General features: G+C 46.0%; 3 protein-coding genes across 3 annotated transcripts; all 3 read right to left on the bottom strand.

Moving 5' to 3' along the window:
* Window positions 1–6,072: 6,072 nt before the first annotated feature.
* LOC311025367 (olfactory receptor 5B17-like) lies at window positions 6,073–7,002 on the bottom strand (the record flags this gene model as incomplete). The annotated part of the gene is made up of 1 exon (XM_084028217.1): window positions 6,073–7,002. The coding sequence occupies one exon, from the start codon at window positions 7,000–7,002 to the stop codon at window positions 6,073–6,075; it is 930 nt and encodes a 309-aa protein (XP_083884343.1).
* Window positions 7,003–17,422: 10,420 nt separating this feature from the next.
* On the bottom strand, window positions 17,423–18,352 carry LOC311025366 (olfactory receptor 52H1-like; the record flags this gene model as incomplete). Its single annotated transcript, XM_084028216.1, has 1 exon — window positions 17,423–18,352. One exon carries the CDS (start codon window positions 18,350–18,352, stop codon window positions 17,423–17,425), a length of 930 nt encoding a protein of 309 aa, XP_083884342.1.
* Window positions 18,353–22,765: 4,413 nt separating this feature from the next.
* LOC311025365 (olfactory receptor 5B17-like) lies at window positions 22,766–23,695 on the bottom strand (the record flags this gene model as incomplete). Its single annotated transcript, XM_084028215.1, has 1 exon — window positions 22,766–23,695. One exon carries the CDS (start codon window positions 23,693–23,695, stop codon window positions 22,766–22,768), a length of 930 nt encoding a protein of 309 aa, XP_083884341.1.
* Window positions 23,696–25,978: the final 2,283 nt, after the last annotated feature.

The following is a 25,978-nucleotide window of genomic DNA, read 5'->3' as shown; positions in this document are numbered from 1 at the left end:
AAAAATGTGAAATAAATTACTGTAAATAATGCTTTGATTAAAAACACTTTTCATTTTGTATCATAGTCGCTTAGTGCTAGCGTTAATAAGTGATTCAATCAATACTACTATCAATATAGTAGAAGTACAAAGGGTGGGATTAAAACTCGCAAAATTACTTAATCTACAAAATTATCACCACTAGGTTCTGTTCAACTATCAAAGGCAGCTGAAAAGATGAATGGCAAGTGTTGATATCCCACAAGGACATTGCTTGCTTTATGAATAACGATATGATTTTGCAAAGATACTGTCGCTAAATTAACTATTCATCTTAATTCTTCTGTTGATGGGTTTATAGTAGAACAGAAGAGGGACCAAGTGGGCTCACATCCAGGCAAAGATACCTTCACGGACCAGGCCGCCCTCCTTACCAGTAGACTTAGGAGGGCAGGGCTCCAGACTGAGACCATTTTTTGAGATTGTGCAAGTGACATTTTTACGTTTTGGCATTTGTGCGAGTAAACGATCATTATGCTGTTTCCGCCGCTGCTTCAGAATTTCATGAAATATCATATGTCTGCAAGAGGACTGAATGGATCCACAAGAGGACGGTTTTAATTTGCAGCAGTCAAAACATAAAATGCAGGTCCAAGATTTAGCTAGCACCAGTTGGTCACCAAAGTGCAACTTGTGGAAAAGTTAGTCTGGAGCCCCTGAGGGCATTCCAGAGCTCCTTAACCACAGAAATGCTTCCCAGCTCTTCCTGGCAGACCTCAGGCTAGAAAAGGTATATAGTCCAGCGTGTTGTGTGGTCAACACAGACATTTCTGACAGCAGACATTTCAGGCACATTTGACATAGCAGACATTTGGGCCACTTTGGCTAGACATATATACATATTATATATTCATACATATACATACATATATTAATTTAGGTAGACATGGGGGGGGGGGGGATATCACTTAGTATTGGGATGGCTGAAGGGATTAAGCAGGCCTTTTTGCACATTGAAGGTTGGAGGTATAGAGAAGTGAGAAGTGAGAAGTAACGATTGAGTTGGTGTGTGTTGTCCAGGGATATTGCATGTGCGATATATGTGATGGCCTTGCTGTTTAGTTCTTGTCAACTGGGGGTGTGCAGACCTATTATTTTGGTGGCAGTATTGGTTATCTGAGTCTGTTCCAGTTTGACAGACAGAGTCACAAGAAACAGACAGAAATGTAGCGGACTAACCATCACAAGGCAAGCATTTACCTACATTATATGGTGTCCGTAACATTAGCTGCTAACTTTGGCCATCACAATCTAATACAAGGATCCTACAATAAATGTCCGTATTTTCTTCTACCTTACTAACTTTGCCTGTTGAATGACGCGGCTTTATATCGTTAGTAACATTAACAGCTATTTTTTTCATTGCAAAGCTAACATTAAGCATAATTATACAATGTCAGAAGAAATCCGAGGTAAAATTAAAACTAAGTTACTAACTTTGACCATCACAATGCAAATATTAAGCTACATAACACTGTCATTATAAAATTGACTGGTAACCATCATAAGCCTAACATTATCCTCAAATCAATGGCCAGACAGAGTAAACGAACCAAGACCTGGAGACGCTCACCTAGTCCACCCACCTACCTTGGGTGGAATATGCCCACAACTCCCTGGTGTCCTTGGCCACAGGTAGGCTATGTCTCCATTCATAGCGGCTAATGGTTTTCAAGCCCCCACCCTTCCTAGTTTGCTTAGATCTGTTATGATCCAGGCATTTCTTGGAAAGGCAGCAATCAACTAAAAGTAATATCACCCCACGGATCCCCAGCACAGGCTGGCAGGTATGATGGCGGTGTGCAAGTCCTGTCTTCCGACCCTCTCAAAGCTGAGAGAGAGCGTCTCTGGCCTGAAGGCTGACCTCAGGGAGAGGGAAAAATCCTCTTGGATCTCTCCACCATTGCCACGACCCAGTCAAAGCTCGTCGCCCATCTGAGGGCATCCGGCGCTGGTGACCGGAGCATGACGGCCGCGGACAACACCACCCTGCCGTGGACTGGCTCAATCACCACCGGAGCTCCGGCATCAGCACTCTCTGAGTTCCGTTGGCACCAGCAGGGAGCCAAGCCGAAGTCATCGACACCCTCCACCTCCTGCCTTCGCCCCGCGGAGTGGCAGTGCTCCATCAGGGAGGATGGAACGATGGCTCCGGCGCTGGTGAGCTCAATAGCTTTGAGGCTTTCCCAAAGTAGCGATGAACTAACCTCTTCTGAGTGGTTAAAACACAGAAAGTCTTCAATAGCTTATTTTATGGAAGAGCAAAATGCATCACCAGACAACAGTGATGTATTGAGTCTTCATTGTGGAGTCCCTGCCGAAGGGGAGTCAAATCTGAAATCTAGTAAGACCAGGGAGTGGTCTGATATGACTATCGCTGAGTATTCAATAACATGTACAGATGGTAATAGTACTTTATCGATAAAAAAATAGTCTATCCTTGAGTAGACATGGTGCACGTGAGAATAAAAGGAATAAACTCTAGTATCTTTATGTAAGGATCTCTAGGGGTCACAGCTTCCATAATCTACCATGAAAGATTGCAGTGTTGTCGCCATTTTTGATAAACTGGTCCCTCTAGGGATTGAGCGATCTAGCTTAGTGTTCATTATACAATTTAGGTCTCCTCCTAAAATCAAATAATGCGTATCCATGCGTATTTGGAAGTGAAGATAAAAGTGTGGCCATGAACTGGCTGTCATCAAAATTAGGAGCGTAGACATAGACTAATATAACAGGTAAGTGAAACAGTCTGCCCGAGACCATAATGAAGCGTCCATTACAGTCAGCTACTATGCTTTCTGGCTGTTGCTAAACAGTAAATTTAGCCTAGCTAACTGAAGTTAACTGGCACTATTTAGGCCCATGTAGGCTCCCTGGAGTGGACACGGGTTGTAAGTGTGCACAATAGGGGCAGATAGCTGGTTTGCTAAATAATAGTCAGCTAAACAACTAGCGGTTTTGTAAAATGCGACGTGTCATATGTGACCCAGCAATCTCCTTTCAAGTTCACGGTAATGTCAAATGTCATTTTGCCAATATCAGGCACCACAGGTGGCCACAAAAAGACTCAAAGGTTGGGGCCTGATCTGCTGTCTATGACATTCTTTATCATCCCACCAGATCGATTTGAATTCAGATCGATGTCTGTCTAATGACAGACTTTTACTTCTGTCGGCAGATTGGTCATTCCACCACTCTTTTCTCTACTGAATTATTGATAGATTGCCTTGGCATTTTGTAGACATTTGTGGTCCCCATAGGATGAATCCAATGACGTAGGTGATCGTTTTACACTTAGCCTGTGAAATATCTCAACATACACTCAACATACCTTACAGACATCCTGAAATGTCAGAAAACTCAAACCCCAGCTGGGAATAAAACTCCTTGCTGGATATGTTCTGTTGCTCTTCTGCCATTCATCGTGTCTATGTTCCTTCAAATTAATAATAAAATAAAGAATGTCCTAATCCTAACCCTAACTATATTACTATCACTAAGTCAGCTAGCAAACTACATAACGGTCCTGTTGGTGACATACATAGCTAAGATAACTAGCTAGCAAGCCATGATAATAAAATGGTAAATGGCCTCATTTATATAGCGCTTTTCTCCAAAGCGCTTTACAGTAATGACTAACATTCACCCATTCACGCACACATTCACACACCGACGGCGGAGTCAACCACGCAGGGCGACAGCCAGCTCGTCAGGAGCAATTGGGGTGAGGTGTCTTGCTCAGGGAAACCAGGCACTCAGCTAGGAGGAGCCGGGGATCGAACCGGGAATCTTCCGGTTGCCAGTCCAACGCTCTACTGAGCTAAACCCCTGAGCTGATAATGATTGTGTTGGTGACGTTTATTGTGTGAGATCAGAGATGTAGTTTACTGAGCAGTTTCACACAAAACTAAATGATACAATGTCGAACAGAAAAATATCCAGCAGTTTTATTCCTGGCTGGTTTGAGTGAATTTTCATGGTGAAAGCCTACATTATAGATTTCTGTCAAAAACACTCAGACAGCACCCTTCCGGGTGAGGTCAGTCAGTGGATGAGTACCTCCCCACAGAGGGTTTGTTTCACTCTCTCAAATGCCAGCTGGCACTACTTCCACTGGTCAGGTATGTGAAATTCGGAATGAACCGCCAATAATACCCAGCCAGTCCCAGAAATTCACTTCCTTTTCGGTCTTGGACCTCATAGAAGGCTGTAATCGTTGCTGTCTTATCTACCTGAGACTGCACCTGCCCTCCACCCAAGTGGTACCCCGCCTGAGGCTTCTTTTTTTCCTTAGACTGTGGAGATAAGGATGACATACAACTGAATTTAATTTTTTAATGACAAATATTTTTCTCAGCATTCGATACAAAACCCAGCTTGGGAATTAATTGGGTACATAGATTTGACAGTTTGGGCCCTAGTTTCGTGGCGCCACCCCAGTGTGCGCAGGGTGGCGGAGCCGGCATAATGCAAGTTTCGACCCGTGCAGCCTTGCGCACGGTCAGTTTGGCAGTTTGGTGGATCGCCTGCGCCAAGATGGGTGTGGCGGCGCAGCAGGGGGAGGCGTCACAGATTCAGCTTGGTGCAGTGGAAGTTTCGTGGCAAAAAGCCTCGCCGAGACTGCGCTGAAAGCCCGCAAGCTCCAACCTGGTCTACTCTCGGCGACGATCACAAACGATCTCATTTTACAGTTAAACAACACACTATAGCATGTTTCTGAAAACATTTGAGGCGGGAAATGTGTAGTGCAGTAACAGAATCTGGATTGATATTTGAACAACACTGCCTAGTTTGATAGTTTGAACGAAGTTTCTGGAGCCGGCGGCACTGCGTTGGACGGACGTCATTTGCATAAAGTTCAATCTATCTATCGAACTTTATGCAAATTCACTTACAGCGACAGGGCCGTCAACTCGACGTGCTTTATCCATCATGCGGAGCTCCTGCTCTACATAGACAATGAATGGGATCCGTTGACTTGACGTCTGTTGCCGGAGTTGGTGTGTCTGTACCAGAAGTTTGGCTGACGGCACGCAGTGCGAACACGTCACCGAGACCTCACAGGCAGGTTTCCACAGTTCCAGGCACATTTAAATGCAATAAATAATCACAACAAACACTATTTAATGCAACTGATTGAATCAACACGTGAATTTATATATATATAGATTGTCCCGTCACATCTGACGTCAGATCAAAGGCGGATGGCACGCGTAACGGAAACTCAGCCTCTTGGACCAAAACATCTCCCTCTCTCTCTCTCCTGTTTTTTATAATATCGGCACAGCGCGTGATGCCCGTGGTGGGAGCGGCGGCGCTGCTTCTGTCATCGGGCTGTCAAGTGACGGATCTTGCACTGAACCTCCCCTAACGCATTAAAGGTGAGGAGAGGAGCTTATTTGATTGGTGAAGATCTGAATCGGCTGTATTAATCCCAGTCCACGCCTCGTCTCCTCCTCGTCTCCCACTCACGCCTTCTTCTCCTCCCTCTTTCCCACTTGCGCGGGTGGGCGAGACGGGTGGTGTGCCTGCGCGAGCCTGCGCGGTGCACGAAACTTACAAAGTCCAGGCGGACACACCCCGTCGGCGTGGCGCAGGTGCGCTGAATGCTGACTGCGCCTGGTCTACGAAACTAGGGCCCCTTGTCTGCAATATATAAATGAAAATTAATCATGTGAGAACACATCCATACCGTGTGTAATACTTATTTATATTGGAAGTATTGTTATTTGTGTCAGTTGCGATGATGTTACGCTATTAAACAAATGTCTAGGTTAAGGCAACAAAACCGCTTAGGTTTAGGGAAAGCATCGTTGGGCTTAAAATAATTACATACCGTTTAGGCAACATAAAGGAACAATAGGTCCACACAGTGTCGAAAACTGGTCTTGTGGTTGAAAGTCCTGTGTTGTCGGACCAATCCATCCCATTAATCAACAATGTTTGTATCCATATGTATTCCTTTTCAGCTGAAATTAAAAAAAAAGTGGTCTTGGGGTTTACTCTTTGAATTAAATATTCAGTATCACCTCATGTGTGCCTGGTAAACATGATGAAAAGTTTTTGTCTTACAGCTTTAATTTGAAGTCCATAGATAATGCCGTTCAGGGCGGGAGGAACCACGTGGCACAAGATGGATGCCAGCTTTCTGTAATCTGATAAGTGAGGGAAACGATGGAGGATGATGATGATGGAGCCGGACATAAAGAATATGACGTACACAGTTAGGTGGGAGGCACATGTCTGCAGTGCTTTGGTGTTCAGAGCCTTGTTATTACTATTCAGACACGCTATGGCAATCCTCAGGTAGGTGAGCATGATGCTGCCGATGGAGGAGCCCAGCAGAATGACGGTGTAGCTGAGGCCGTAGATGTTATTGATGAGGACGCTTTCACAGGACAGCTTGAACAAAGAAGGATTGTCGCAAACCGGGTGGAATATAGTCAACCTACAGCGCGACAGGCGCACGCTGAGACCCACGAGGATCGCCACCATCAAAAAAGACACCGCCCAGGCTGTCACCGACAGCATCACCACCATCCTGTTGGTCATGATAGTGGTGTATCGCAGGGGGTTGCAGATGGCCACATAGCGGTCGAAGGCCATGATCATGAGAACAGTGTGACCGGCGCTTCCATTCAAGTGAACACAAAATGCCTGAGTGGCGCAGTAGCTGTAGTGAATATAGCGGTCTGTGATTGGAATAAAAATGTCACTTAACAGGCGAGGGATGATTGTTGTCGCCCCGAATGCATCGTTAATACTCAAGTTGCAAAAGAGCAGATACATGGGCTGGTGGAGGCTCCTCTCCATGGTGATCAGGACCAGCAGGCCGAGGTTGGACACCATGATGAAGATGTAGATGAGGAGTAGGAGGACAAAGGCGGGAACAGAGGACTGGGGGCTGACCTTGAACCCCTCTAACTGTAGAACATCCATGTTGACAGTCTGGTTATTCATCCTGCAGAGGCTTAATAGAAGCCTAGTGAGGATGGGAGACAGAAATGGCATTTACTGTAATATCACACACAATTCAAACGTGATTAAAGTACATGTAAAAAAAATGTACGTTTGTTGCTGTTGACTAACATATTTTTGTTTCAGAAAAGATTCCTTGGGTAACACTGGAAGGTGCGAGACTTAATAATGACGATTTTTTTAACATAATAATATAGAGATAGTGATCTACACAAACAGAAGAAATGGATTCTCAAACGGGTCAGCAGCAGCAGTTCAATGCAAAAAACTATGTAAAATATTTTCCATATGCACAAATTATATAAAAAAATAATAATGTTTGTATGTTGTTTAATGGCGTTGGTGATCTTCACCAAAGTCCAAAGTGACCGTTCTGGCTGGTCGTCCAAGAACACAGGGAGAGGAGAAAATTGAGAAAATGAGTTGTCAGAGGGAAAACAGTTTGAGACCCCTGTGATACCAAGTATAAGCCTGCCATGAGTACAATGAAAATGGCTATAAACTGTATATTTTAATTTCAATGATTTCATGTAATATTAACTGAGATTAAAATGCCAGATTTATTTTTTATATTTTCCAATTGACTTCAAAATATTTTTAGTTTTCATAATCAGTCAATGAGCAACACACATTGAGGACGTTTGTCTCGCAATGCTAAAAATGAATTTACTGGACATCCCATAACCACACTGAGACATAAAACAACAATATAATAAAAACCATTATCCATTAAAAATAATTGAATGACATGAATAAAATGCCCTGCGATAGACTGGCGACCTGTCCAGGGTGTACCCTGCCTTCGCCCAATGACAGCTGGGATCGGCTCCAGCCCCCCCGCGACCCTAAATACAGGATAAGCGGTAGAAAATGGATGGATGGATGGATGGATGAATAAAATGCTGTAGTTTGTTCTTTGAGTGGCACATAGTTCAATAAGACATCTGTGTAGTTGGTGAATGCCGGACAGCTTCATTCAAATATAATGCAATTACTTGAGTGTCACACAAGGCAGCAAATTAATATGAAAACTGATTATAGAAGCTCATATCAACAGATTATCACTCAGGTCCAAAGACAGTTGCAATAGGGGAAGCTGGAGAAGAATAAAGTGAGTCAGACAGAGATAACAAAGGCATGATTCAGTATTCTACAGCAATATTTCCGTGCACAAATGTGTCTCATGTTTACCTGCATTCACATAAACCTCCTCCACTCATACCTGAGATCAGCTGACACCTTTTATAAGCTAAATGTTGGTCCGGTGGTGCTCCAGGGTTTGTTGTGCAACTGTTGCCTGGAGACAAACTTTTAAAACTTTCATCAACAACACTGTTTCATGCTTCCACGATTAAAATGAACCCAAACCAGCTGGGAATAAAACTCCTTGCTGGATATTTTCTGATGCTCTTCTACCAAGCAGCATGTCTATGTTCCTTCACCATCCATCCATCCATTTTCTACCACTTCTTCTGTATTCAGGGTCACGGGTATGTTCCTTCACATTAATAATAAAATAAAATATGTCCTAATCCTAACCCTAACCCTTTACAGAGCGGAGATCTGCTGATTCTCACGAGCAGGGGGCACAGATGGTTGTGGCCGACTTCCTCTCCCGCTCCTCGGCCTAAGTCAGCTGATAAACGCAGCTGCAGGTAATCTGAAGGATTGAATGAACAATTAACACTTCATATGCTTCAAAGTAGGCGGCCACAGGAGGGAGAGAGAGCGCAGCATGCTGGACAATGGAACTCTGGGAACGTGTTTTGTATCCGTAAAAACGGGTAAAATAAAAATAAATTTGATCAACCCGTGTCAAAGTGCTTCCTTGAACTGTGAGACCCGGATGGCAACAGTCCATGCCACAGCTTTATGTGCACTGCAAAAATGGAATTTCAAGAAAGTAAAAAAAGCCTTGTATCAAGAAAATAAGTCTTATTTTTTGTCCAAAAATAATATTAATCTTGTCAAGCAAGTTTTGCATTAGAAAAAATATCTCATTTTAAGAAAGTATGCCTTACTTTTTCTTGATAAGATATTCCAGCTAATTTTGAGCTAGAATGAACCAGAAAAAGAGTATAAAAATGTTTTACGATCAAACCCAGCGGGGCACCAAGATTATTTGCCTTATTTTAAGAGTAAGACCATTTGCACAACATCTCAATTCAAGAATGCCATGAAACAAGGACAAAAGTTTTTATTATTAATATTTTCATTTTCATTACAGGACAGTTGCTTGGTGAGATTGAAAACCATATGGGATATTATGTTGCAAACCAGCTGCAACATGATGTTTAGTTGCTATGCTGCTACAATAACTGATGTATTATTATTTTGATAGTGAGGTTCAAATCAAAACTGGCTTTTCAATCTGTTTGATTATGATGGATCTGGAATGTAGAAGTGCCCTTTTTTTTTTTGGATGTTGAGTTGAGCAATGCAAAGTTAATAAAAAAAATTAACTGGGGCGGTCGGTGGCGCAGCACATAAGGCAGCCGCCCCATGTAAGGAGGCTCAGCCGGTGGCGCAGTGGATAAGGCAGCCGCCCCATGTACGGCCTCGACGCGGAGATCAGTGGTTCGACTCCCGGCCCGGCAATCTCCTTCGCGCATGTCTTCCCCCTCTATCTCCCCTTTCCACACTGTCTCTCTCATAATAAAAATAAAAAAGGCTTGCATGGCACTCCAGCCATAAAAAAAAAAATTAACTGAGAAAGTTTCAAGTCAAGTATCTTGATTTAAGACATCACTTTTATATTTGTTATGCTGTTTTAAGAAATTATGTCTTATTTTAACTACTTTTATGCTCATTATCAATCCCAGATTAAGGTGTAATTTCTTAAATTAGTAAAGAGACTTAAATTCTAATTTTGAGTAATTTAATCTTGAATTAGTGTTTTTTTCATTGCTTGTTTTAGAAGAATTTGGATTAGTTTAAGATTTTCTGTCTAGTTTAAAGTCTCATTTTAGTCTTTCGGAGCTAAGAAATTTGGGCTTATTTTAAGAATTGCTTGTCAAGCAAAAAAAGCTTACCCCATTTGCAGATTTTTTTGCTTGATACAAGATAATTTGATTGAATATGAGAATATTTTACTTCTTTCTAGAAGGGCTGTTTTTGCAGTGTGGGAGAGACGAAACGGATCAGCTGGATGGGCAACCTGCCACTGCTCCGCCTCTGATTGGCTATGCCCTACCCGGCTGTTGCTAAACAGTAAATTTAGCCTAGCTAACTGATGTTAGCTGGCACTATATAGGCCCATGTAGGCTCCCTGGAGTGGACACGGGTTGTAAGTGTGCACAATAGGGGCAGATAGCTGGTTTGCTAAATAATAGTCAGCTAAACAACTAGCGGTTTTGTAAAATGCGACGTGTCATATGTGACCCAGCAATCTCCTTTCAAGTTTACGGTAATGTCAAATGTCATTTTGCCAATATCAGGCACCACAGGTGGCCACAAAAAGACTCAAAGGTTGGGGCCTGATCTGCTGTCTACGACATTCTTTATCATCCCACCAGATCGATTTGAATTCAGATCGATGTTTGTCTAATGACAGACTTTTACTTCTGTCGGCAGATTGGTCATTCCACCACTCTTTTCTCTACTGAATTATTGATAGAGGGCCTTGGCATTTTGTAGACATTTGTGGTCCCCAGAGGATGAATCCAAATGACGTAGATGATCTTTTTACACTTAGCCTGTGAAATATCTCAACATACTCTCAACATTACTCACAGACATCCTCAAATGTCAGAAAACTCAAACCCCAGCTGGGAATAAAACTCCTTGCTGGATATGTTCTGTTGCTCTTCTGCCGTTCATCGTGTCTATGTTCCTTCAAATTAATAATAAAATAAAGAATGTCCTAATCCTAACCCTAACTATATTACTATCACTAAGTCGGCTAGCAAACTACATAACGGTCCTGTTGGTGACATACCTAGCTAAGATAACTAGCTAGCAAGCCATGATAATGACTGTGTTGGTGACGTTTATTTTGTGAGATCAGAGATTTTTTACCAGGTTTACTGAGCAGTTTCACACAAAACTAAATGATACAATGTCGAACAGAAAATATCCAGCAGTTTTATTCCTGGCTGGTTTGGGTGAATTTTCATGGTGAAAGCCTACATTATAGATTTCTGTCAAAAACACTCAGACAGCACTTTTCCGGGTGAGGTCAGTCAGTGGATGAGTACCTCCCCACAGAGGGTTTGTTTCACTCTCTCAAATGCCAGCTGGCACTACTCCTTCCACTGGTCAGGTATGTGAAATTCGGAAACGAACCGCCAATAATACCCAGCCACTTCCTTTTCGGTCTTGGACCTAGGATAAGGCTGTACCCCGCCTGAGGCTTCTTTTTTTCCTTAGACTCTGGAGATAAGGATGACATACAACTGAATTGAATTTTTTAATGACAAATATTTTTCTCAGCATTCGATACAAAACCCAGCTTGGGAATTAATTGGGTACATAGATATGACAGTTTGTCTGCAATATATAAAATGATCATGTGAGAACACATCCATACCGTGTGTAATACTTATTTATATTGGAAGTATTGTTATTTGTGTCAGTTGCGATGATGTTACGCTATTAAACAAATGTCTAGGTTAGGGCAACAAAACCGCTTAGGTTTCTAGGGTAAGCATCGTTGGGCTTAAAATAATTACATACCGTTTAGGCAACATAAAGGAACAATAGGTCCACACAGTGTCGAAAACGAAAGTTACGAATGTAACTACGGTTCTATGAATCCTGGATGACCGCCAGAGGCGGTGCTTAAAGCACTGGATATCTCCACCTCGCGCATGCGCATTTCGAGTACCAATAACAACATAGTCACCTGTGACCCCCACGTGACACCAGGAGGGCTATATCTTCCGGTGTCGTAAGAGGATCTGTTCCCAGAATCTTCTTGCGAAAACACACGGATTCTGAGTGACAAGATGCTCTGGCAGTCATCCAGGATTCATAGAACCGTAGTTACATTCGTAACTTTCGTTCTATTTCATCCTTACTGACCGCCAGAGGCGGTGCTTAAAGCACTGGATGACCCATACCAACAAGGTCACAAAGAATCCAACACCCACCTCACTCATCGGGGGCAGCAGCGCTTGGACACAGGACCACACCCATCGGATGGGGAGCGGCGACGTTGAAGTGCAAATGTGCCAGGTGACGTCCATGATGCAGCAGCACAGATCGCCTCCAGGGGCACCCCTCTTAGTGCCGCCCATGATGTTGAAACACTCCTGGTGGAGTGACACCTTACCCCAGATGGCGGGGGGGCGGCCACTGGCCCCATAGGCATGCGTGATCGCATCCACAACCCAGTGGGACAGCCGCTGCTTGGAAAGCGCACGGCCTCTGTTAGGGCCACTATGACACACAAACAGCTGTTCCGACTGCCGAATACCGGCAGTAGCGGCAATATAAGCCTCAAGTGCCCGTACCGGGCACAGCAGCTCCGACTGACCATCCTCAGACAGGGAGTCAAAGCGTGCGAGCTGGATAGGCTGGTTAAGATGGGCACGTGAAAGCACCTTGGGTAGGAACGCCACATTCGGCCACAGGACCACCCCTGAGCCATCAGGGTTCCACCGCAGGCAGGTATCAGCCACGGAGAGGGCATGCAACTCCCCGACCCGCTTTGCAGAGGTAATGGCGAGCAGAAAAGCCGTCTTCATAGAAAGCCATTTCAACCCTACCTGGGTCAAAGGCTCAAAGGGAGGAGCGGACACGGCCTCCAGCACCAGGGGCAGGTCCCGTGCTGGAGCCCTCAGGGTCCTAGGGGGACACAGCCTCAGAGCCCCTCTAAGGAAGAGGGACACCAACCTGTGGCTCCCCACTGTGGCTCCGTCGACCATCTCGTGTTGGGAAGAAATAGCAGCCACATAGACTCTTAAGGTGGAAGGAGCGCGACCACCATCCAGCAGAGACTGCAGAAACTCCAGAACAGTGGCCACAGAGCAACGTGCTGGATCTACTGCCTTATCCACAAACCAGTTAGAGAACAGCCTCCATCTGTTCTCATATTGAACCCGGGTAGATGGTGCCCTGGCATTCAGAATAGTACGCCTGACGTCCGCAGGGCAAACCCTCAGCAGTGGGTCGGGCCCTGTAGCGGCCAAGCCCAGAGCTGGAGGCGACCGGGGTCCGGATGCCAAATCAGACCCCCCAGCTGTGAAAGGAGGTCCGTCCTGTAGGGGAGGCGCCACGGAGAGCTGCAGCAGAGCCTGCGCAGCAGTGGAAACCACAGTCTCCCTGGCCAAAAGGGGGCCACCAGAAGGAGCCTGTGGCCCTGCAGAAGTACCCGCTGGAGTGTTGGAAGAATCAGGGGCAGCGGTGGGAAGGCATACAGAGGACACTGCGGCCAATCGTGAGCCAGAGCGTCCTGGCCAAGGGGGCTGGTCACCTCCGTCCAGGAGAACCAGAGGGGGCAATGTGTCGACTCCGCCGGAGCGAAGAGGTCCACTTCCGCCCTGCCAAAAAGACCCCACAACGTCTCCACCACTTCCGGATGAAGCCGCCACTCCCCTGGTGGGGGCTTCCACCGCGACAGAAAATCTGCGGCCAGATTCTGTTCCCCTGGTATAAATACTGCCCGCAGGCTGGCCAGACGGGGATACGCCCAAGTCAACAGGCTCCGAGCTACCTGGAGAAGCTGTGTAGACCGGGTGCCCCCTTGGTGGTTGATCTGGGCAACAGTGGACATGTTATCCGATCGAACCAGCACATGCTTGCCCCACAGGTGAGGCAGAAAGTGAACAAGCGCCAGATGCACAGCACGGAGCTCTAGCGCATTGATATGAATGTGGTGCTGGGCCGACCACTGCCCCTGGGCAGTCCTGCCCTGCCATACCACGCCCCACCCCGAGAGGCAAGCGTCGGTCGCGACCATCTCCCGGCGGGATGGAATGGCGCCCAGGGGTACACCCACAGACAGAAACGACCTCTGTCTCCATGGGGACAGAGAAAAGAGGCACCGCCGAGACACCCTGACCTTCCGGTCAGTGGAGGCTGTTCAGCCACATCTGTAGTGGGCGCAGAGACAGCAAGCCCAACGGCACCATAGCTGAAGCAGCTGTCAGTTTGCCCAGGAGCTGGAGGAACTGAAGGAATGGCACCATCCTGCCACCCCTGAAGAGGGGAAGGCGGAGGAGGATGTCGTCTACACGCCGAGGCGACAGATATGCCCTCATAGTGACCGAGTCCAGGACCATCCCCAGGTATACTACCCGTTGGGATGGGTCCAGGACACTCTTTGAAAAATTTACTGTCAGGCCCAGCCGGGCCACGTGCTGAAGCAGCCGAGCCGTATACTGGGCCACCAGACACCGGGATGGTGCACAGACCAGCCAGTCGTCTAAATATGGCAGAACCTTCATGCCCTGTTTCTGCAGGGGTGCCAGAGCTGCCGAAACAACCCTGGTGAACACCCGCGGGGAGAGGAAAAGGCCAAAGGGAAGAACCCTGAACTGAAAATGCCGGCTGCGAAAAGCAAATCTCAGGAAGCATCGATGGTGCAACGCAATTGGGACATGGAAGTACGCATCCTTTAGATCTACAGTGGTGAACCACTCCCCCCTGGTCACCACACGAAGCGTGTCTGACGCGGTCAGCATGTGAAATGGAAGCACCTTCAGGAACCTGTTGAGTCCCCTCAGGTCGAGAATGGGGCGAAGTCCGCCACCTTTCTTTGCTACCAGAAAGTACCTGGAGTAGAACCCCCTGGGGTGTAGCAGAGGGTCCACTGGCTCGATTGCACCCTTGGCCAGGAGGGCGGACAACTCCTGGCTCAGAGCTAAGGCCTTCGCCGGATCGTTAAGAACAGTCATTTTGACCCGGCTGAAGGCCAGGGGCCGGCGTCAGAACTGCAATTCGTACCCCTGGGTTAAGGTGGAAACCACCCAGGGGTCTGAAGTACAGGCAGCCCAGTAACTGAGCTGCTGTTGGGAAAAACATCCGACGACCGGCCCCGTGGCCCTAGCGCCTGCCCCCCCCGCGTCTCGAGGCTCTGGGGGGGCGACGGTCAGGCTGCGGGGCACGAGGCTGCCGGAAAGGTAGGCGCTCGGGGGGCCGAAAGTCATCAACAGGCTGCTGAGCAGGCCGCTGAGACCTCCGCAGGCCACCAGGGTAACCAGGTGGCTGAGAGCGCTGCCGGGGGACAGCCGAGGGGCCCCTGGGCCTGCTAGGAGCAGACACACTCCTGCGTAGACTGGATAGCCGCTGCCTGGTCTGAGTAGCCTGGGCAGCTCTCTCCAGCGCCTCCAGGGCAGCAGAACCAAAGAGCTCCCCAGGTTCTACCGGTACAGCACGAAGAACCTTCCTACATGACTCCGACAGGGGCGACTGAGCGAGCCAAACCTGGCGGCGAGCCTGGACAATGGTGGACATTGTGCGCTCCAACTCCCTCGACATGAGGGCAAATGCCTGTAACGAGGCATCACTCAGACTCTGCAGCGACGGATCAATCTGCGCCTGCTGCAGAGAGGTAGAAAGGCCCAGCAGTAGGTGGGAAAGGGAATTGCCAATCCGACCCATGCGTGCCGCAGAATCATAGGCCTTTGTGAGAAGGTCGTCCGTGACCCTGCACTGAGGCCGGGGACACCTGGCATCTGGCCTCAAAGCCTCATCAGGAGCCAAAATGAGGGCCGCAATGGCAGGCTCAACTGGTGGCATACGGCCTAGCCCAACCTGTGCCGCATCATGCATGGCAGCCAAGGTCCGGGCGTCTGAGGACGGATGGGAAAAGACCCTGGTGTCCCTCCAACACGCATGAAGCTCCTTCAAGTACTCCTCTGAAGGAGGAACAGTGAGTGCGGTCGGGGCAGGGCTGCGCCTGAAAAAGGCGCTAGCCTGAGCCGCGTCTGTCTGTGGCACATCCAGCTGTAGGCGAGCAAGAGCCATACGCATGATGGCCCCGATAGAGGTGTCTGCTGCCCCCTGCAGAGAGCTCCGAGCAGAGGAGCAGGAGGCATCGTCCAGCACAGGTGCATCCTCCGAGGGGGGGTCAGGCTGTAGCCCAGCCGGCCCCCGACCAGCCCCAGGCTGAAGGGCCAGGAGGAGCGCCTTCATCTGCTCCATGTCGGCCGCCAAACCGTCCACTTTGGAGGACAGCCCGCCCCTCCCCTTTTTCTTGGGGGGGGCACCCATGGCCGCAGCTCCCTCATGTCGAGGCCGACAACGGCGGGACTGATGTGGAGGGAGACTCGTCAAAGCAGAGGGGTCGTCAGCTGTCGCCCGACGCTCCAACTCTGCCAGCCTAGCCACCCTGAGCACCCAAGGCAGGAGGCCACAGTTCATACAGGCACTGTCAGTGAGGCCCTCTCTCAAATGTTCGAGGCCAAGGCAAGGAGGGCAGCGGTCATGACCGTCCTCAGACTCAAGAGGAGCCGCACAGGTGACACATGGATGGGCCATCACAGAGGTAGCCAATAATAGTGTTACTGGGCGCGTGGCGTCACCAGCAAATAATCGATAATCAGACAATAATTAGCTATGAGCGTAAGCGCTGCTGCTAACAGTCACAAGTCAAATAATAGCGTTACCGGGAGCGGGAGCGAGAGCACTGCCTTCACCAGTAAGCAATCAACAACGGACAATTAGCTGTGAGCGTAAGCGCTGCTGCTAAACAAAAGTCAAATAATAGCGTTACCGGGAGCGGGAGCGAGAGCACTGCCTTCACCAGTAAGCAATCAACAACGGACAATTAGCTGTGAGCGTAAGCGCTGCTGCTAAACAAAAGTCGAATAAAAGCGTCACCGGGAGCGGGAGCGAAAACACTACTTTCACCGGCAAGCCACACAAAAACAAATTGGTTAGACACCAATAACATTGAGAGCAAGGAGGCCAACGAGTGCTAGGATCGGGAGCGAAAACACTGCCTCAACTAACAAACGCCGACACAAACCTGACTCCACGCTGGTCTGGTCTCAGACGAAGATCAGCTAGCCACAGCCTCTGGAGGACGGGTTGCCCGCGGCTCCGACTGTCGTCACGAGGCTGCACGCAGCCAGCTGTAAACAAAAGTTTCCAACTTCCTTCTCAGCACAAAGTGCAACACGGTACATGCGCAGCGAGAAGATGAAAAGGAACAGATCCTCTTACGACACCGGAAGATATAGCCCTCCCGGTGTCACGTGGGGGTCACAGGTGACTATGTTGTTATTGGTACTCGAAATGCGCATGCGCGAGGTGGAGATATCCAGTGCTTTAAGCACCGCCTCTGGCGGTCAGTAAGGATGAAATAGAACTGGTCTCGTGGTTCAAAGTCCTGTGTTGTCGGACCCATCCATCCCATTAATCAACAATGTTTGTATCCATATGTATTCGTTTTCAGCTGAAATTAAAAAAAAGTGGTCTGGGGGTTTACTCTTTGAATTCAATATTCAGTATCACCTCATGTGTGCCTGGTAAACATGATGAAAAGTTTTTGTCTTACAGCTTTAATTTGCAGTCCATAGATAATGCTGTTCAGGGCGGGAGGAACCACGTGGCACAAGATGGATGCCAGCTTTCTGTAATCTGATAAGTGAGGGAAACGATGGAGGATGATGGTGATGGAGCCTGACATTAAGAATATGACGTACACAGTCAGGTGGGAGGCACATGTCTGCAGTGCTTTGGTGTTCAGAGCCTTGTTATTACTACTCAGACACGCTATGGCGATCCTCAGGTAGGTGAGCATGATGCTGCCGATGGAGGAGCCCAGCAGAATGACGGTGTAGCTGAGGCCGTAGATGTTATTGATGAGGACGCTTTCACAGGACAGCTTGAACAAGGAAGCGTTGTCGCAAACCGGGTGGAATATAGTCAACCTACAGCGCGACAGGCGCACGCTGAGACCCACGAGGATCGCCACCATCAAAAAAGACACCGCCCAGGCCGTCACCGACAGCATCACCACCATCCTGTTGGTCATGATAGTGGTGTATCGCAGGGGGTTGCAGATGGCCACGTAGCGGTCGAAGGCCATGATCATGAGAACAGTGTGACCGGCGCTTCCATTCAAGTGAACACAAAATGCCTGAGTGGCGCAGTAGCTGTAGTGAATATAGCGGTCTGTGATTGGAATAAAAATGTCACTTAACAGGCGAGGGATGATTGTTGTCGCCCCGAATGCATCGTTAATACTCAAGTTGCAAAAGAGCAGATACATGGGCTGGTGGAGGCTCCTCTCCATGGTGATCAGGACCAGCAGGCCGAGGTTGGACACCATGATGAAGATGTAGATGAGGAGTAGGAGGACAAAGGCGGGAATAGAGGACTGGGGGCTGACCTTTAACCCCTCTAACTGTAGAACATCCATGTTGACAGTCTGGTTATTCATCCTGCAGAGGCTTAATAGAAGCCTAGTGAGGATGGGAGACAGAAATGGCATTTACTGTAATATCACACACAATTCAAACGTGATTAAAGTACATGTAAAAAAAATGTACGTTTGTTGCTGTTGACTAACATATTTTTGTTTCAGAAAAGATTCCTTGGGTAACACTGGAAGGTGCAAGACTTAATAATGATGATTTTTTAAAGATAATAATATAGAGATAGTGATCTACACAAACAGAAGAAATGGATTCTCAAACGGGTCAGCAGCAGCAGTTCAATGCAAAAAACTATGTAAAATATTTTCCATAAGCACAAATTATACAAAAAAATAATAAATGTTTGTATGTTGTTTAATGGCGTTGGTGATCTTCACCAAAGTCCAAAGTGACCGTTCTGGCTGGTCGTCAAAGAACACAGGGAGAGGAGAAAATTGAGAAAATGAGTTGTCAGAGGGAAAACAGTTTGAGACCCCTGTGATACCAAGTATAAGCCTGCCATGAGTACAATGAAAATGGCTATAAACTGTATATTTTAATTTCAATGATTTCATGTAATATTAACTGAGATTAAAATGCCAGATTTATTTTTTATATTTTCCAATTGACTTCAAAATATTTTCAGTTTTCATAATCAGTCAATGAGCAACAGACATTGAGGACATTTGTCTCGCAATGCTAAAAATGAATTTACTGGACATCCCATAACCACACTGAGACATAAAACAACAATATAATAAATACCATTATCCATTAAAAATAATTGAATGACATGAATAAAATGCTGTAGTTTGTTCTTTGAGTGGCACATAGTTCAATAAGACATCTGTGTAGTTGGTGAATGCCGGACAGCTTCATTCAAATATAATGCAATTACTTGAGTGTCACACAAGGCAGCAAATTAATATGAAAACTGATTATAGAAGCTCATGTCAACAGATTATCACTCAGGTCCAAAGACAGTTGCAATAGGGGAAGCTGGAGAAGAATAAAGTGAGTCAGACAGAGATAACAAAGGCATGATTCAGTATTCTACAGCAACATTTCCGTGCACAAATGTGTCTCATGTTTACCTGCATTCACATAAACCTCCTCCACTCATACCTGAGATCAGCTGACACCTTTTATAAGCTAAATGTTGGTCCGGTGGTGCTCCAGGGTTTGTTGTGCAACTGTTGCCTGGAGACAAACTTTTAAAACTTTCATCAACAACACTGTTTCGTGCTTCCACGATTAAAATGAACCCAAACCAGCTGGGAATAAAACTCCTTGCTGGATATTTTCTGATGCTCTTCTACCAAGCAGCATGTCTATGTTCCTTCACCATCCATCCATCCATTTACTACCACTTCTTCTGTATTCAGGGTCACGGGTATGTTCCTTCACATTAATAATAAAATAAAATATGTCCTAATCCTAATCCTTTACAGAGCGGAGATCTGCTGATTCTCACGAGCAGGGGGCACAGATGGTTGTGGCCGACTTCCTCTCCCGCTCCTCGGCCTAAGTCAGCTGATAAACGCAGCTGCAGGTAATCTGAAGGATTGAATGAACAATTAACACTTCATATGCTTCAAAGTAGGCGGCCACAGGAGGGAGAGAGAGCGCAGCATGCTGGACAATGGAACTCTGGGAACGTGTTTTGTATCCGTAAAAACGGGTAAAATAAAAATAAATTTGATCAACCAGTGTCAAAGTGCTTCCTTGAACTGTGAGACCCGGATGGCAACAGTCCATGCCACAGCTTTATGTGGGAGAGACGAAACGGATCAGCTGGATGGGCAACCTGCCACTGCTCCGCCTCTGATTGGCTATGCTCTACCCATCTGTTGCTAAACAGTAAATTTAGCCTAGCTAACTGATGTTAACTGGCACTATATAGGCCCATAGGCTCCCTGGAGTGGACACGGGTTGTAAGTGTGCACAATAGGGGCAGATAGCTGGTTTGCTAAATAATAGTCAGCTAAACAACTAGCGGTTTTGTAAAATGCGACGTGTCATATGTGACCCAGCAATCTCCTTTCAAGTTCACGGTAATGTCAAATGTCATTTTGCCAATATCAGGCACCACAGGTGGCCACAAAAAGACTCAAAGGTTGGGGCCTGATCTGCTGTCTACGACATTCTTTATCATCCCACCAGATCGATTTGAATTCAGATCGATGTCTGTCTAATGACAGACTTTTACTTCTGTCGGCAGATTGGTCATTCCACCACTCTTTTCTCTACTGAATTATTGGATAGAGTGCCTTGGCATTTTGTAGACATTTGTGGTCCCCAGAGGATGAATCCAAATGACGTAGATGATCTTTTTACACTTAGCCTGTGAAATATCTCAACATACTCTCAACATTACTCACAGACATCCTCAAATGTCAGAAAACTCAAACCCCAGCTGGGAATAAAACTCCTTGCTGGATATGTTCTGTTGCTCTTCTGCCATTCATCGTGTCTATGTTCCTTCAAATTAATAATACAATAAAGAATGTCCTCATCCTAACCCTAACTATATTACTATCACTAAGTCAGCTAGCAAACCACATAACGGTCCTGTTGGTGACATACCTAGCTAAGATAACTAGCTAGCAAGCCATGATAATGACTGTGTTGGTGACGTTTATTTTGTGAGATCAGAGATTTTTTACCAGGTTTACTGAGCAGTTTCACACAAAACTAAATGATACAATGTCGAACAGAAAATATCCAGCAGTTTTATTCCTGGCTGGTTTGGGTGAATTTTCATGGTGAAAGCCTACATTATAGATTTCTGTCAAAACACTCAGACAGCACCCTTCCAGGTGAGGTCAGTCAGTGGATGAGTACCTCCCCACAGAGGGTTTGTTTCACTCTCTCAAATGCCAGCTGGCACTACTCCTTCCACTGGTCAGGTATGTGAAATTCGGAAACGAACCGCCAATAATACCCAGCCAGTCCCAGAAATTCACTTCCTTTTCGGTCTTGGACCTCGGATAAGGCTGTAATCCAGGGATGCCAGGGTTACGGCCCAGGGGCCGGACCCGGCCCGACTGTACGTCACATCCGGCCCGCGGGTGTTAAGGGGAGAATTTATTTTTTAATTATTATTTTATCTATTTAAAAAAAATATATATATATACCGTAAATCCTCTAATACTGGCCTGTATTCTATCACCGGCCAGTCACATTGGCCGGGGCAAGTGTCGACAGGCAGCGTTATTTCCACCCTTCCCATTCATTCAGTCAGGTTCGCGTCGCGAAGATTTAGGCTGAGTTCTATATTAAAGGATTTACGGTATGCCCTGCAATGCATTCGACTCACGGCGAGTGTGGACAGACGGTGCGCCACTGCCTCCCGCAAGCTCTCGAAAATCTTTTCAACTGAATGTTATCGATCTAAAATAAAGACAGAATCAGCAACTGCATAGCTTATTTCTCGCTTTAAATGTTTTCAGAAACACGTTTCGGTGAACTATTGTCGTAAAATAAGAGAACGTTTTCAAACGAGCCGCCATGTTGGTCGGTTTGAAATCCGGGAGCAGACGGGACAGCTGTGAAAGTGATCGTCCAATCAGGTGCAGCCATGTAGTGTGCACGTAATTGTATGAAGGAGAGCGCCTGTCAATCATCTTCCTTTGTAATGTATGTAATTTAGGCCTTATTGTGAGGCTATTTTGGTGCCAATGCATTTTCTTTTTGATGTGTAGGCCTTCATGAATAATTTCAAATAGCCTACCTATCCATGTGTTGAGTCAATGTTTGGCCTTTTCAGTCCGAAAGTGTAATCCGGCCCCCTGAGGTCTCACTTGAAAAAAATCTGGCGCCCTGTCCAATTTCACCCTGGCATCCCTGCTGTAATCGCTGCTGTCTTATCTACCTGAGACTGCACCTGCCCTCCACCCAAGTGGTACCCCGCCTGAGGCTTCTTTTTTTCCTTAGACTCTGGAGATAAGGATGACATACAACTGAATTGAATTTTTTAATGACAAATATTTTTCTCAGCATTCGATACAAAACCCAGCTTGGAAATTAATTGGGTACATAGATATGACAGTTTGTCTACAATATATAAATGAAAATTAATCATGTGAGAGCACATCCATACCGTGTGTAATACTTATTTATATTGGAAGTATTGTTATTTGTGTCAGTTGCGATGATGTTACGCTATTAAACAAATGTCTAGGTTAGGGCAACAAAACCGCTTAGGTTTAGGGAAAGCATCGTTGGGCTTAAAATAATTACATACCGTTTAGGCAACATAAAGGAACAATAGGTCCGCACAGTGTCGAAAACTGGTCTCGTGGTTGAAAGTCCTGTGTTGTCAGACCCATCCATCCCATTAATCAACAATTTTTGTATCCATATGTATTCCTTTTCAGCTGAAATTTAAAAAAAGTGGTCTGGGGGTTTACTCTATGAATTCAGTATTCAGTATCACCTCATGTGTGCCTGGTAAACATGAAGAAAAGTTTTTGTCTTACAGCTTTAATTTGCAGTCCATAGATAATGCCGTTCAGGGCGGGAGGAACCACGTGGAACAAGATGGATGCCAGCTTTCTGTAATCTGATAAGTGAGGGAAACGATGGAGGATGATGATGATGCAGCCTGACATAAAGAATATGACGTACACAGCCAGGTGGGAGGCACATGTCTGCAGTGCTTTGGTGTTCAGAGCCTTGTTATTACTACTCAGACACGCTATGGCGATCCTCAGGTAGGTGAGCATGATGCTGCCGATGGAGGAGCCCAGCAGAATGACAGTGTAGCTGAGGCCGTAGATGTTATTAATGAGGGCGCTTTCACAGGACAGCTTGAACAAGGAAGGATTGTCGCAAACCGGGTGGAATATAGTCAACCTACAGCGCGACAGGCGCACGCTGAGACCCACGAGGATCGCCACCATCAAAAAAGACACCGCCCACGCTGTCACCGACAGCATCACCACCATCCTGTTGGTCATGATAGTGGTGTATCGCAGGGGGTTGCAGATGGCCACGTAGCGGTCGAAGGCCATGATCATGAGAACAGTGTGACCGGCGCTTCCATTCAAGTGAACACAAAATGCCTGAGTGGCGCAGTAGCTGTAGTGAATATAACGGTCTGTGATTGGAATAAAAATGTCACTTAACAGGCGAGGGATGATTGTTGTCGCCCCGAATGCATCGTTAATACTCAAGTTACAAAAGAGCAGATACATGGGCTGGTGGAGGCTCCTCTCCATGGTGATCAGGACCAGTAGGCTGAGGTTGGACACCATGATGAAGATGTAGATGAGGAGTAGGAGGACAAAGGCGGGAACAGAGGACTGGGGTCTGACCTTTAACCCCTCTAAATGTAGAACATCCATGTTGACAGTCTGGTTATTCATCCTGCAGAGGCTTAATAGAAGCCTAGTGAGGATGGGAGACAGAAATGGCATTTACTGTAATATCACACACAATTCAAACGTGATTAAAGTACATGTAAAAAAAAATGTATGTTTGTTGCTGTTGACTAACATATTTTTGTTTCAGAAAAGATTCCTTGGGTAACACTGGAAGGTGCGAGACTTAATAATGATGATTTTTTAAAGATAATAATATAGAGATAGTGATCTACACAAACAGAAGAAATGGATTCTCAAACGGGTCAGCAGCAGCAGTTCAATGCAAAAACTATGTAAAATATTTTCCATATGCACAAATTATACAAAAAAAATAATAATTGTTTGTATGTTGTTTAATGGCGTTGGTGATCTTCACCAAAGTCCAAAGTGACCGTTCTGGCTGGTCGTCCAAGAACACAGGGAGAGGAGAAAATTGAGAAAATGAGTTGTCAGAGGGAAAACAGTTTGAGACCCCTGTGATACCAAGTATAAGTCTGCCATGAGTACAATGAAAATGGCTATAAACTGTATATTTTAATTTCAATGATTTCATGTAATATTAACTGAGATTAAAATGCCAGATTTATTTTTTATATTTTCCAATTGACTTCAAAATATTTTCAGTTTTCATAATCAGTCAATGAGCAACAGACATTGAGGACATTTGTCTCGCAATGCTAAAAATGAATTTACTGGACATCCCATAACCACACTGAGACATAAAACAACAATATAATAAAAACCATTATCCATTAAAAATAATTGAATGACATGAAAAAAATGCTGTAGTTTGTTCTTTGAGTGGCATATAGTTCAATAAGACATCTGTGTAGTTGATGAATGCCGGACTGCTTCATTCAAATATAGTGCAATTACTTGAGTGTCACACAAGGCAGCAAATTAATATGAAAACTGATTATAGAAGCTCATATCAACAGATTATCACTCAGGTCCAAAGACAGTTGCAATAAGGGAAGCTGGAGAAGAATAAAGTGAGTCAGACAGAGATAACAAAGGCATGATTCAGTATTCTACAGCAATATTTCCGTGCACAAATGTGTCTCATGTTTACCTGCATTCACATAAACCTCCTCCACTCATACCTGAGATCAGCTGACACCTTTTATAAGCTAAATGTTGGTCCGGTGGTGCTCCAGGGTTTGTTGTGCAACTGTTGCCTGGAGACAAACTTTTAAAACTTTCATCAACAACACTGTTTCATGCTTCCACGATTAAAATGAACCCAAACCAGCTGGGAATAAAACTCCTTGCTGGATATTTTCTGTTGCTCTTCTACCAAGCAGCATGTCTATGTTCCTTCACCATCCATCCATCCATTTTCTACCACTTCTTCTGTATTCAGGGTCACGGTATGTTCCTTCACATTAATAATAAAATAAAATGTCCTAATCCTAACCCTAACTATATTACTATCACAAAGTCAGCTAGCAAACCATGTAACAGTCCTGTTGGTGATGTACCTAGCTAAGTTAGCTAGCTAGCAAGCCATGATAATGACTGTGTTGGTGACGTATATTGTGTGAGATCAGAGATGTAGTTTACTGAGAGGTTTCACACCAAACTAAATGATACAATGCCGAACAGAAAATATCCAGCAAGGAGTTTTATTCCTGGCTGACTGACCTTACCTTTCTGGGTGAGGTCAGTCAGGGGAGGAGTACCTCCCCACAGAGGGTTTGTTTTATCCCTCTCAAATGCCATCTGGCACCACTCCTTTCACTGGTCAGGTATGTGAAGTTTGGAATGAACCGCCAATAATACCAAGCCGGTCCCAGAAATTCACTTCCTTTTCGGTCTTGGACCTCGGATAAGGCTGTAATTGCTGCAGTCTTATCTACCTAAGACTGCACCTGCCCTCCACCCAAGCGGAACCCCGCCTGAGCCTTTTTTCCCCCCTTAGACTCTGGAGATAAAGGAATCCGGCAGTAGCCCTTGGTTAAATCCAGTGTCGTAAAAACTACCTTTGCCTAACCAATCCACGATTTGAACCGATCTCGATGGTGCTGTACTCCCTCTCAGAGAGCTTCCAGCTGGCACCGCTCCATCCAGTGGCACCTCTCCGGATGAGGTCAGATTGGTCAGGTATGTGAAGTTCGGAATGAACCGCCAATAATACCCGGGCAGTCCCAGAAATTGCCTAACTTCTTTTTTGGTCTTGGGCCTAGACTGTAGTTCTGGCAGTTTTTTCCTTAGACTCTGGAGGCAAGGGAATTCACCAGTAGCCCCTGGTTAAATCCAGTGTAAAAAAAATGAGCCATGCTTACA

The sequence above is a fragment of the Eutrigla gurnardus genome (assembly GCF_963514095.1).
Source record: "Eutrigla gurnardus genome assembly, chromosome: 15".
Lineage (NCBI taxonomy): Eukaryota > Metazoa > Chordata > Actinopteri > Perciformes > Triglidae > Eutrigla > Eutrigla gurnardus.
The sequence above is the reverse complement of the archived record's forward strand: the minus strand, read 5'-3'. Positions and strand labels throughout refer to the sequence as shown.